General features: G+C 37.5%; 2 protein-coding genes across 2 annotated transcripts in view; both read left to right on the top strand.

Moving 5' to 3' along the window:
* Nucleotides 1-757: 757 nt before the first annotated feature.
* The window catches only part of LOC140933267 (5'-nucleotidase domain-containing protein 1-like), an 18,403-nt gene continuing 5,214 nt past the window's right edge, over nucleotides 758-13,946 (top strand). Inside the window, exons 1-12 of the mRNA XM_073382792.1 lie at nucleotides 758-922; nucleotides 2,398-2,492; nucleotides 2,845-2,916; nucleotides 4,572-4,681; nucleotides 5,819-5,904; nucleotides 6,033-6,114; nucleotides 6,894-7,068; nucleotides 8,216-8,268; nucleotides 8,812-8,856; nucleotides 9,684-9,802; nucleotides 10,505-10,645; nucleotides 11,097-11,147. Coding sequence (XP_073238893.1) covers nucleotides 839-922; nucleotides 2,398-2,492; nucleotides 2,845-2,916; nucleotides 4,572-4,681; nucleotides 5,819-5,904; nucleotides 6,033-6,114; nucleotides 6,894-7,068; nucleotides 8,216-8,268; nucleotides 8,812-8,856; nucleotides 9,684-9,802; nucleotides 10,505-10,645; nucleotides 11,097-11,147 — 1,113 coding nt within the window. The 5' untranslated portion in view covers nucleotides 758-838. The remainder of the gene's footprint in view (nucleotides 923-2,397; nucleotides 2,493-2,844; nucleotides 2,917-4,571; nucleotides 4,682-5,818; nucleotides 5,905-6,032; nucleotides 6,115-6,893; nucleotides 7,069-8,215; nucleotides 8,269-8,811; nucleotides 8,857-9,683; nucleotides 9,803-10,504; nucleotides 10,646-11,096; nucleotides 11,148-13,946) is intronic.
* Nucleotides 11,867-13,946, top strand: part of LOC140932915 (uncharacterized) — a 3,134-nt gene continuing 1,054 nt past the window's right edge. Inside the window, exon 1 of the mRNA XM_073382410.1 lies at nucleotides 11,867-13,032. Within this exon, the coding sequence (XP_073238511.1) occupies nucleotides 11,867-13,032 (1,166 nt within the window). The remainder of the gene's footprint in view (nucleotides 13,033-13,946) is intronic.

The following is a 13,946-nucleotide window of genomic DNA, read 5'->3' as shown; positions in this document are numbered from 1 at the left end:
GTAAGCTTCCTGCCGCAGGGAACTTGTGTGACTCCTGCCCAAGTGGCTGCGAAGGAGGCTAGTTTGTTTACTTGGTAGTATTGAAGAAAATCTTATACGCGTTTATTAGCTTGTTAATAGTAATTGAATGGAAATCAATAATATAATTGTGGACAACTGTACATAGGTAATAAAATAAATGTTTTTTTTTTACTATTTACAAAGATATTTTCTAAATATTGTGTTCTCCCGAACAATGTACACTTAACTTTTCTGTGGGTGGGGTGAAGTAGTGAAACTATCCTGCAAACATACCTGGAATGAAAAGAAAGAAAAGGGAAAGAAAAAAACTTGTATCGAGTTAAGGTAGATCCATAAACTTAGGGAAAGGTATTTCTTAAACTATTTCACCCAGCCTGCGTAGAAAAAGAGTATCGTAGACGTATCAGGATGCATTTGTTTGCCCCGGCGATAACTTACAAGGGCCGTCACGCAACGCTGCGTTTGTTGCTTGGCAACCTGACATCGCAGCGTTCCTACACCCACTGCACCAGGGCACATTTGCATTTGCAGGGCAGAGCAGAATCAGGACCAGAATACGCTAAATAAACAACAAATCGAAGCTGTTATGCGACGAAACTATATACAACTTGCTCAAATGATCGGATGTCGTCGTCCATTGTTAGCTACGCCTGGACCTTGGGTAGCCTGGGAACAATCTCGCAATTGTTGTTTCCAGGGCTTTCGCCTCGATTTTGTTAATTTCCGTTCACGGAACGTCGCTCGTGATATCTCCCGTGCGATCTCCACTCGTTATACAAGTCTCCACAAAACGCCAGAAAGAAAGACTACGGTTAAAATGACAAGTTTAAATGACTACGACTGGATTGGGTTTGATCTAGATCATACATTGATTCAGTATAAGCTGGATTATCTTTACCCGGTGAGTTTGGAAAATGGCGGTGTCTGAGCCTGAAAAAGCGCGCGGAAAAATAAACCGATGTTAACTTCCTCCCTATCTTGTTCACTAGAGGCGTTTATTTGATACAACACACAAAAAATGTTTAGTTCAAGGCATGATCTAGCTTTTACGATTGTTTTTTTGGGGTGTTTGGTCCCAATATAAAGGTTTCCCTACTTTCATCTTAAATTTCATACTCAAGTTAAGTAAGCTTATATCCACGTGGAAATTGTGCTTCTTACATTATTAGGGTGTTTTTGTTTGTAGTGCTGATCACTTTATAACGTAAAGATGCAAAGAGTGCCATGGACGACAATTTAAGGATAGATTTCTGCACAGCCCCACTCAAATGCATGCAGCAAAATCATACTACTTGTATGGGACATTCCATTTATTTCTCCTCAGCAACGACCCCCTACCCCCAAGGATAGCGGGCTTTCAAATTGGGGCGGGGGGCGGATCCTTCAAAGAAGCCCACAAAATTTGTTATTTACCCTAGGCAGTGTTTATAGCACTGATGCTAGTGGAGCCGAGCAAATGCCTGAAACAAATAATTCAAATCAAACTTAACAGGGTTAAGAATCCCAGTTGGCTATTTACAAACATGGCCGAGGATGTCAACTCAGGAGTACCGTGAACAAATCCAGCTAGTGGTCAGAGCAGGACTTGAACTCGGTACCTCAGAATTGCGAGTCCAGCTCTCTAACCGCTTGGCCACCCTGCCTCCTATAACCCATAGTAATCCAGGATTAAAGTTAAACAGGCTTTGAACAACCTTTGCAGTGAACTACCCTACCTGTGGCATAGGCCATGTGTATCATGAAAGAAATAATAAATAAATAATCGGTGATATGTGATACACTGTCATGTGGGAGGCTCAAAGTTACTCCAAGGGTAACACATAATCGCGAGCAGTGAATAGAGTTGAATACAGAGGTACTGATGTCTTTCAAGTTGTGATGAAAAGTTCTGTAACTGAAATCTGAAATGACAAGCTTTTTAAGCAAATTATTTGTTACTTTTGTTGAAAATAATGTAACTTGATGCAGTTAACCAAAGGATCAGAACTCTTTGAGAAATTAAATTTGCGGCAAGGTTGAAAATAATATGAAGACAAAAAAAGAAAAAAAAAACTGAGGAAGAGAAGGAAAAGAGTGTTGATCAAAAGAAAGTTAATTTCAAACCAGTTGGTACAAAAAGGATTAAATTCCTTAGGCCTTTTAAAATTCCCTTCGTGAAACAGAACCCTTTACAATTTCAGAAATGGCTCATGTATGTGATCATGAGGCCCTCATTGGCCAACTCCTAAAATAAACACTGCTTTGAGTCCTGAGTACCTCCATATCCCTGTGGGATCACATCATGGGGATGTTTGTTCAGTATCATATTGTTTTAGTTTATTTAGCAAGCGGCTTTTTCTATGATATACCTTATCAAGTTCTTTTCTTTTTTTCCAGTTTATTTATAAAATATTCACCGAAGCCTTGGTTAAAGACAAAGGCTATGATTCCAGCTTATTGCAAGACAACTTTGAAGACCTCAAGGACTTTTGGTATGAATGACCGTATTTTCAGCTTGCAAAGCCTTATCCATTCTCATCCTTTTTCAAATATTTATATAGAGATCATGGCTGTACACCAGATTGTGTATCATAGGTTGTTCAAGGTAATCAAAAAAGTAACAAAATAAACAGTCATTTATTCAGCCTTACACTAGCCTACCAGTGGCCAAGTCAGTATTGCATAATAGTAATCATAAAAATGAACCTTCATTTAATGACATGCTTATTGCTATTGTTTTTCTTTTTTTTATAAATATTGCTTTTCCCATAAAACTATAAGCTGACTATGCCTTTTTACTTTCATGTATACTTACACTGTAGCTGACATTTTTTTTTTCTCCAGTCTTAGGGGACTGATCTTGGACACACAAAAAGGAAATATCCTGAAAATTGACAAAGATGGGTTTATACTGAGGTTGGTATTAAAACTCTGTGCTACAGCCATTTGCAGTTTCTGGAATGGTGTCTGTGTTGTGTCATTTAATTGGTTTCCTTGACAACAAGATGTTTAACAATAATTTGAGCCCGAATGGGCTATTGACTCAGAGCCCATTCGGGCTCGAGGAATAATATTGTTTTAGTAAAATCCAACTAGTTGGTCAATAATATCGAGACAAAATAACCTTAGCTAGTTAAAGCTAGACTTTAATCCTTTTTTGCCACTGAAAAGCCAGCGCTTTTCACTACCAGTGGACTATAACTTATAGCCTAGTAGTAGCTCAACCAATCAGAACGCAGCATTGATAATAAACCACTAGTTGGGTTTTACTAATACTTAACACTTTTTATTATTCATTCAAAATATTTTCCCGATTCTGATTGGCTAAAAGCACACGTTTAATTCACCATAACCAGTTACTGATGACCAAATTTGGAAGGATTTTTTAGTTTAACAAGGAAATGACATAAAAAATGCAGTGTTTTCGCAGGTTAAGGCACCGTTAACCGAGAAGACCTGGGGACGAGGTTGAGTTGTTTTGCTTGTGAACTTGAAAAATGGCGGACATTTCACTCGTTTCAATAGTAAGAACTAGGCGAAAAAATAGCTAAAAACATGACAAGAACAGCAAGTACATAACTCGAAGGGCGACATCTGCTATTTGGAGAATATTGTGGAGCTGCACAAACCTAAACGTGCACTATCGAAGATGAACTTTACATCGATGGATTGATGGAGGTCATCATGTTTTAGCCATGTTTTTAATCTAGGAATTATTTTGAATGAGTAATAAAACAATTATTGAATTCGGCTTTCGTATCATATGAAGAATTATGAAGATCTCGGAGGGTGTTATCTGCCTCAGCCTACGGCCTTGATGGATAACACCCTCCTCGATCTCCATAATTCTTCGTAAGATACTCAGCCTCATTCATTAATTGTTAAATACACAAGGGCTATTTTGATCAGCTGATTTTGCAGGAATCAAATGTCGTCCACCCCTCGAAACAGGGAAAGCTTGTTTTATGAGTTAAACGAGTCAATGAGTCATGAGTGAAGCTATGATTCAGGTTTGGGTTAAGTGGCAGGTGAAAATATTGATGAGGGTAATTGCATTGACAATGAAGGTTAGGGTTAATTACTGGTAATTTTAGTTTTGATAAGTGTTGGTCCTTTTTTCACATTGTAGCCTTTCATAACATTTTAAAAAAGTAACAACAGTGGTTATAGGGTCAATGACTAACTCAAAAGTGGTTAGCATTTATTTAGGTTTAGGTTTGTCACTATACAGTATCTACTGTAAAGCAGTTACTGGTGGCAAATCTGAGAGATGCAAACTATTGACTCATTACTCATTGACCACTTATTGACTCTTTTGCACTTAATCAAATTTACACTATAATAGCCAACACTTCACTGCAATGACCACTTTTTTTTTTTAATTAAATTACATCTGAACTGTTACCAAAAAACTCATCAACATGGTCATTGAAAAACACCAACCTTGTGTACAGTGTTACATGCATGTACAAATTAGTGGCGCAAAAATGAACATCCATTTTTGCCATAGAAATACATGCCTTTTAGCCAAAAGAAATTTTTTCATGCTTTTTACCATTAATTTTTATAAGGGCAACACATGGTACAAAACAGATGACAAGAGAAGAAATTACAGATACGTATGGAGAAAAGAGCATATGGCCCGAGATTAACAGCCTGAAAGAAAATCCAAGTCAACAATGTAAGACACAATTTGTACATTATTGACTTGTAATGTTATCTGAAAGTTTCTGCTTTTACTGCGGTCATCATCATGGTTGCATAAATTTCCTATCATGCCAAAAGGACAGACCACAATGTAGTGAGAAATTTCCAATGCTCCGATGGGAGTTTGAGGAGAGTCAGTTTTTCAAAATAATATTCATAAGGATGGCAGTAGCCTTTCGTATACCTTCTATTGACTACTGGTACCCCTTTTCACATACCTTTTAACTGCTGTAAATGCACTGTCTTTTAAAATGTGTAAATCACTAAATAAGAAAATTATCTTGTCTTTTTCATAGCCTCAAAGTACTAACCCATTGTTCTCAAAGTGTCTTCATTATAGCCTTGTTTCTTGCTTGCCATTTTTAGCTGTGTTCCTCCCAACCCTCTGTCCCTCTTTTTTTAACTCAGGGCTAGGTAGGCAGGGCTGTCAACCCCCCACGTCTTCAAATAATTATTGAGAATTGATAGGGAAGGGATGATAGATGACGTCATAATAAACATTACACATGACATCATTAATTGTGCAATAACTCGCAAAAAAGATGTTGTTGGAATTGTAACATTTGACCTGATTGGTTTACTTCCCACTAATCACTTTACCACTTATATTACAATGGCATACCTGAGTTTGTGAGGAAACGTTCAATGTTAACAGCAAAATAGCTCAAACAACACAAAATATTTGAAATTTCCTTGTCATTAAGTTGAATCTACAAGAAATGGCAAAGTTTGGTGATTATTCGGGAGATTTCGGTGTCTAATTTGGAGACTGGGAGAAACGGTTCAAAATCTGGAGTCTCCCAGATTATCCGCGAGAGTTGACAGCACTGGGTAGGTATTGGTCAGTAAGTATTCCACTAAACTGTTCTGTGTGGCGGTGCCTGGTTGAGGCTGCTTGCAGGATTGCCATGGATACCTCCTTCCTCTTGCTAGAGCTTTGCCATCTCCAACAACCTTGTAGGCACCAGCACCTAAGCTCATCTATTGGTGAAAATGATTTTCATTCAGAAAATTATTATCTATATCAATTTTCTTTAACCAGTATAAGCAAATAAAACAATAATTTTATTTTAATATTATGGTACATGTATGATTTCTTTTTCTGGTACAGCTTCCATGTTTAGAGTGTTTGAGAATTACTTTGACCTTCCTGTGATGGTAATATGTGCACGTCTCATTGATATAATAGATAAAAAGGTAATGGACATGACTTTTCCTACAATTATCAGCAGTAAGCAAAGTTTGATCACAATAATGTTATCTGTAATTTGCTGGTGCAAAAAATTGTAAATGTGATCTTTTTGCTGTTTTTCTTCTTCTGCTAGAATGGAAGATTGGAAAAATACAATTTTTGGCCTGATGTAATTTATATGTTAAGACATGTTTTTAATCCACTAAACTTTTCTGGTAAGTCATTAATATTTTTATTTTTTGTTTGTTTGATAGTGTTTGTATCAGGGCATGCTTGCACATCTAAAGGGAGCATAAATGTATTATTGTAACAAATTATATTGTGATGATAAATTTTGGTTGATTTTGTAATAACCTTTGTTGAAAAAATTCATTGCTGTGTACCTGTATTAATGAATACCGTAAGTTACTTTGACTTTGCGTCAATTCTTTATTTGTGAAAGGTTTGAACCCAGGAGTCATTTCAAAAGTAGGGTGAACGTAGTCCTGAATAGGACTGTTGTTGTTGACAGTGACTGATGTTTGGACAACCTGTGCAGTAGTCATCTTCAGAGTCAAAGTGAGTTGTATCACATCAGTTGATGGTATTATACTCTGGTTATTGATCTGATTGGCCAATTACGTCGCGATGTTATTGGTCGTCTGTAAGAGAGAGAGAATGACAATTTGACTAACAATAGATGACTGTTTAACTGTGACAATAGACGGATTGAAATGCACCAATTACTGATTACGAGTCTTCATAGCTAATAACATCACGGCTTAACTGACAGATGACCAGTAACATCACGACGTAATTGACCAATCAGATCGAAAACCAGAGTATAATACCATCAACTGACGTGATACACCTCATTTTGACTCTGAAGATGATTGCCGCACAGGTTGTCGGAACGTCAGTCACTGTCAACAACAACAGTCCTATTCAGGACTACATTCATCCAGACGATCAAACTCAACCTACTTTTGAAATTCTTTCTTTATTTTATTTTCAGATCAAAATGGGTACTTCTTTCCTGTTATAACAAAAAACACATCGAAATTTATAAAGCCATGTAGCAAGAAAATTATTGACTGGATTAAATCATTAAGAGATGGAAAGCAAAAAGTCTTCCTCCTCACCAACTCATACATTGACTACACAAATCTTCTTATGAATTTTGCTGTTGGGTAAGGGTGAATACTTATTAATTTTAGCATAATGATTAAGATTTTTGGTACTGTGGAACCATTGCTCCCCCCTTTGAGGTCCCACATCATAAGATTAATGATGACAATAATGATGAGGAAGATGATATTGTATGACCTTTATGATGGTTGCAATGATAATCATGGTGATGATAATGATGATTTTAATGATGATGATGATGATGATGATAATGATGATTTTAACCCATTCGCCCCTGAACTACCCGTAACCGCCCGTGCGGATCCACGTCCTTTCTACCCTTTGTGACGTCATCAGTTTTAACAGTCAAGGACAACTTTGTCCGCTAACTTGTACAGAGTGAAGAGATCTTTCAAACCATACCAGAATGAGCACAATTCAGTCAAGGACACCGGAGAAAGAGGCAAAAAACCATGTAGCATTGACCTGAAAATCTCCATGAAAATCTTGTTCCTTTGCTCACCTACCTTTCCTTTCACCTAATCCTGAGATCCTAAAAGCTTTCCTAAAAACTATATTCCCACCAAAATGAAGCCTACTAAATGCCCAGCAAGAGAAAAAAAATGAGGCAAGAAAAGCGAAAAAAGAGGGGAGGAGAGAAAGCAAAAAGTAAAAGTCAAGACTGCTGTGTCACTTTTAAACCCAAAAACTATCTCGAAATTTTGCTTTCTGCGCATGCCTGAACTTCGCAAGCTGATATTTTGCATCTGGATCAGAAGGCCGTGAAGTGTATGACCTGTAAACCGGTTTGTGGTAAGGTTTAGCTCTTTATAGCATGACAGTGACCAGAAAACCACTCGAGTACCTTCAAAACGCGTTTTTCGGCAAAATCTCCTGGCCGGGAGCGAATGGGTTGATGATGATGATGATGATGATGTTCATGCGGCTGTGGCTGATGATGATGTTGGTAGTGGTAATAACGGTGGTGTTAGTGGTAATGATAATGGTGATGATTTCATATGTTGATGATGATGTTCTTGAATTTGGTTGTACCTAACCTCTTAGCATTTTACTTAATATGTGCTTTTTGATTAAGTAACGGTCCAGAAGAGAAGGAAGAACCAAATGCAATAAGCATGTTGAAATGCAAAAAGGTGCTAACTTTACTTTTGTCTCTATTACACATCTGATTGGTTTATTTTGTTTTAGGGAACATTGGCCAGAAATGTTTGATGTTGTTGTTTGCATGGCTGGAAAACCAGGTTTCTTTCAAACTCATGTTTTTTCTGGTCATACCAACTGTTGATAATTATTTTTAATGCATAATTTATAATAATACAGTTTATGTCCTGAAAGTGCCCACACTTAAGATTGAAGGTGCTTATGCATTGTATAAAGCTGTTTTAGTCCGGTAAAGATCAACATCAAATTTCTCCTAAGTTATCATAATGCTTAATAACTTTTACCTGAATTTGTCAGTCACTTTTTATACTTTTGATAAGCAACCTCTTACCATGAGGCCTTTAAAATTACCAGATGTGATGATAATCAATGATAATGTTAAGACTAGTGATCAGAAAGATTGAGGCTTTTTCTACACTATACTGGCCACATGCATGGATCGCTACATTTTGTATACATGAAAAGCTATAAAGTCATTCACACACATCGAACATCATGCCAGAGCTAGCAGTCAGCCAAGAGGGATTCATTTTAAGTGTGATCATGAGCAAAGTACAAATTATAACCTAGTGATTAATTTATATTTAAAATGTTATTTATTTTTTTATTAATAATTTTTGCAGGTTTTTTCAAGTACGAAGAACAACTAACCCAGTTTTATGAGATTGGTAAAAATATTGAATAATGCTCCTGTGTTTTGATTTACATTTTCATTTTATTGACTGGTTTTGGCTGTCGGGTTTTGGGTATTGTTTTGTCTGGCTGGCCTGGCTATAAATTCATTGTGCTTGATAAACTGTAAAGCTTGAAAGGTCATTTCAAGTTGTTTCCTCAAGATGTAAGTTGGTTACTTGACAGTTGCATAAAGGCTGTTGATAGTTGCATCTAACTAGTTTCAAGAGAAGAGAGGTGCCAATTACTGAAAACTTTGACAAACTCTTTTCTGGTTTAATAATTCTTTCAGTAATAATTGAGTTTTGAGATTTAAGATGTAATCATCAAGAATCAAGTCGCAATTCTTTTACTTGATTCATGGATGCAAACCCTTAAAAAGGCATTTTAAATGAGGAGAGAACCAACTTGAAAATGTGACCACTAGTCAAAACGTCTGAATGATTATTTTTTTCATGTGTAGAAAAATTATCTCAGTTTAGTTTACAGTATGACTGTGTTCATTTTGTTGAGATGCAAAGGTAATAAAAAAGAGAAAGATGGTAAATTTTAAGCCAGGTGAAGAAATGAGAAATGATATGATCAGCATGTCAAGAGCATATATATTGAACTAAGAAAAATGTCTGAGTTCGCGACAGTAATTGAACCTATGACCGTCCGTGCACCAGTCAGATGCTCTAACCACTGAGCTACGAAGGACTCATGGCTAGCTGTGCCATACACACAGTTCATGTATGACATGCGTCCTGACATGCCCCATGCTCGTGACATGTTGATCAATCACATCATTTCTTAATAAAATCTTTATTTAAACTTTTAACAGATGGTGAAAGAGAAGGTGATCCTGTAAAACAGCTTCAGCAAAATAGAATTTATAGCAGAGGGAATCACAGGGACTTCACTGCATTTCTTCAAAAACAAACCAACAAAGAAAACCTTAAGGTATGTAACCTTTTAATTACCAGGCGTGATCATGGTCAATTTTCTCCAAATAATATCTATACATTATCAAGAGAACGGGTCATGAGAATAAAACAATATTAATGATTATCTAAGGTACATGCAAATTGCTTTGATTTTTTAAATTAAATTCTTTCAACTAATTCCTTAAGGAAATGTTGGTGATCAGTCTGGAGGACTTAAGGATTAAGATAATTTTCACTGGCCACTTAGGCCATCCTCTTTTTTTCTCCATTTAGCGTCATCCAACCACCCCATATTTTTAGCATTTTCAAACAAAAAAAGAAGTAACGACTTAGTTAAACCATTTTTCACTTGAAATAATTCTTTTGCTCTGAAAAATGGGCATAGTAACAACATAGAGAAAAACAGGGACAAAATGGAACATTTTTACACTATATTTTGTTAATCCAAATATGTAAATGTTAACTTTTAATGTTGTCCTGGGGTACCAGGGCCTCCAATTCCGAGACTTCTTGTGATTTGTTTTTTTAGGTTTTTTTAATCCAACCGACCAACCCAATATCAGGAAATGCACTTGACGCTAAATGAAAAAAAAGGGGATTGCCTTAAGCCAGGAAAAAATTTTATCTTTGACCCGGAGTTCAATATATGCTTAATTGATATTTTCCAGTCCAAAATATTTTATTTTGCTAGCCCTTATGTTCATTAATGCCTCTGTAGGTTTTGTATTTTGGAGATAGTATGAGGTCAGACCTGTTCCCATCAGTGGTACATGGTGGCTGGGATGTTGTCACAATACTGGAGGAGATGGAATCAGAAGGCCTAGTAATAGAACACCTTTTAACACATGAAGATGAAAAGGTATTTAAAATGGTTGTGTGAGAATCGAACGGCTAGGCATTTCTTGTGGTTTTATTTTTCTTCTATTTTCCAATAAAAGTAGCTGGGGGCCACTCTCTTAGTAGCCGGGGAAAATCCCCAGCCCCCGGCTCTTAATGACAACCCTGAATTTAGATATTGTTTTCAGTAAACATTCTAGGAAATTTCTTTTGAAAACTGCCTTCCTTTGATTATTAGAGTCTGTTACAAATGTGACATGACCTTTGTAGGCATCACTTAATTAGTGATGTGATGTGCCACGCCTAGGATTTATTGTTCTATTTTCTCTATATATTATTTGATAATGTAACTGTTACTTTTGGCAGTTGCCCAATGATTGCTTCACAAGAAGCATGAAACTCTGAGTAGCAATGAATGTTCAAGACCATTTCATCCATAATTTATGATTCTTTTATTATCATTTTCAAAATAGGAATCGCTTGAAGATGGTCCCAGTCCCAAGAAACCTGCCAAGTATCTCCATGTAAGATTGCTAGATTATCTTGTGCTGTCTTGAGTCAGAGCTAAATAGCATCAGAAACGCTTAACCTCTGATAATTTCATCCCACATGTGATCAGGCATTTTTTGAAATTTAGAGATAATAGGGAGAGGGCATTATCTTAGGCTAGCTGGGGCCAAGCAGAACGTCTTTAGTTATGTATCAATTGCCTCATAATCCTGCAGTCCCAGGTTCGTCCCTCCCTGATGACTCACGGGATTTTGTTTCTTGTTATCCCCGAGGTACAACCCCTTGGCCACACTTACTGGTTATCCTTCTGCCAGTTGGTTTTCTTTACCTCCTCTCCTAATAACTTAAGTATTATTGTAAGAGACCTTGCATAAGGGGTGTGGTCAAAAGCATGGCAAAGCCTGGCCAGGCCAAGCCAGGCCTGGTTTGCCACTTAAAGTTGCAGTGGGTAAGGGTAGCCTGGAAAAGGCAATTATGTCACCCTCATGTTAAGAAGTTTATTAATTATTATTATTATTATTATTATTATTATACAGATGGAATATTGCTAATTGGTGCTAGTAACGCTTTTAACCAAATGAATAGGTCAGCGGCCTTACACAATATCCAGATCATGTGCAAAGAAATGGCGCTCTATGTTATTAACACATACAGAAGCCCATCTAGACTGTTTATTTGTGGGGGAGGTGAAATACTTTCTCGAGAAGGCAACACACAAGGAGATCCGCTAGCGATGCCATGGTACGCACTTAATACATCCATAATGATACAGAATTTGAGGGATCATTGCCCATTGGTTAAACAGGTGTGGCTTGAAGACAACTCAGCTGGAGGAGGGAGTATAGTGCACTTATACAACTGGTACAGGCAATTGAGTAAGGAAGGTCAAAAGTTTGGTTACCTTGTGAATGGGACAAAGAGCTGGCTTATTGTGAAGTCTAGGGAACTCGCGGAGGAAGCAAAGAGGGTGTTTGGAGAGGAAGTCAACATAACCACTGAAGGTCAGCGCCATCTGGGAGCAGTTATTGCGTCGCAAGAATACAAAGATCAGTATTGTGAGGAGAAGGTTCGTGCATGGAAAGAGGAAATCGAACGTCTCTCTGAAATAGCGAAGAGCCAGCTCCATGCAGCGTATATTGCTTTCACAAAAGGCTACAAGTCGAAGTTCACCTACTTCATGCGCACAATTGAATCGTTTGAAGTTTATGTCGATCCAATCCAGGAAGTGATTGAAGATTTACTACTCCCAACTTTGTTCGGTCAATCAGAGCCTCTCCCTAACGAGGTGCGCAGACTTGCTACCTTAGCAACGGGTCAAGGGGGTCTAGGCATTCCTGATCTGAAATCCGAGGCACCGCAGCAGTTTGCTGCCTCGAGACTAATAACCACCGCACATGTAGATTCTATTACTTCACAGAGTTCCATCATGGTGCTAGGAGAAAGATCTACGGGGGAGCTAAAGAGGCATCAACAATCACTTAAGAGAGCAAGTGCCAAAGAGAAAATGGATAGCATTGATTCAAGCCTCTCCCCAGGCCTGCTGTGTCTGGTTAATCAATCGAGGGACAAGGGCTCAAATTCTTGGCTGAATGCGATGCCTCTCGCTGACAAAGGTTTAGCCCTCAACAAGCAAGAGTTCAGAGACTCGCTACGCTTGTGTTATGACTTGCCCTTAGTCGATTTACCAAATCATTGCATATGTGGGGATAAATTCACCGTTAGTCACGCCCTCTCTTGTAAAAAGGGGGAGTTTGTAGCACAGAGACATGATAGTGTACGGAACTTGTTAACGACATTCATCGACAAGTTCTGCAATAATGTCGAAATCGAACCACGCCTTCAACCCCTCGACAAGGAGCGATTTTATTTGAGGAGCGCTGTTACAAGTTCTGAGGCAAGGTTGGACATCAAAGCGGGAGGCTTCTGGGCAAGAGGAGTTACGGCATTTTTTGATGTTAGAGTTACGCATGTCAACTCCAAGTGTTACAAGAGCAAGCCAACATCGGAAGTGTTCAAAGAGCAAGAAGAAGAGAAGAAGCGCAAGTACCAGCAGCGGGTGTTAGATGTAGAAATGGGTTCGTTTACGCCTTTAGTGTTTGGAACCAATGGCGGAATGGGAAACGAGTGTCAGCGGTTCTTAAAGCATCTTGCAGACAAGATAGCTCAGAAAGACACTGAGCCTTATCATGTTCTAATCACTTGGCTCAGGACACAGATCTCGTTTGAACTCTTAAGATCGGTACATGCATGCGTCAGAGGTTCGTGAACGCCATTTCGTAGCAAGATAGAGCAATCATTAGACTGTAAAATAAATGTCGCTAGTGCGGATATCTGAAATACGTGTCTATATGCTTCTACTTAGGGCTTTTTATGGACACTGGTTTAGCCGTCATTAGTATAATTCGATTGTATGATCTTAATATCTCTGCATAATGGAATTCTTTATTTTATAGAATTTTGAATTTTTATTATTAATAATTCTTTTTCCTCTTTTTTTATGTAAGGTTAAGTTACTTCTATTTTTTAGAATTTGTAAATGAATCGTTTCTTTCTTCACTTATTATATATAGGATTGTTTTTGTTCTCTAATGAAGGCCAAGGGGTTTCTTTTGTAACGGATGGAATTGTAGATAGTGTTTTGATGAATTAATTAGATTTTTTGTAACAGCAGGTTGATTGTAAATAGGATTTTAATTGAGGTTTTGTAATAAAGATTTTAATTATTTTATTTAATTATTATTATTATTATTATTATTATTGTCTCTATTATCACAGTCTTTGCTGGTGTTCTTTTTGTGCATCAGCCGGGCGCA

The sequence above is a fragment of the Porites lutea genome, chromosome 4, assembly GCF_958299795.1.
Source record: "Porites lutea chromosome 4, jaPorLute2.1, whole genome shotgun sequence".
Taxonomy (NCBI): Eukaryota; Metazoa; Cnidaria; class Anthozoa; order Scleractinia; family Poritidae; genus Porites; species Porites lutea.
This window is presented reverse-complemented; position numbering and strand designations above follow the sequence as displayed.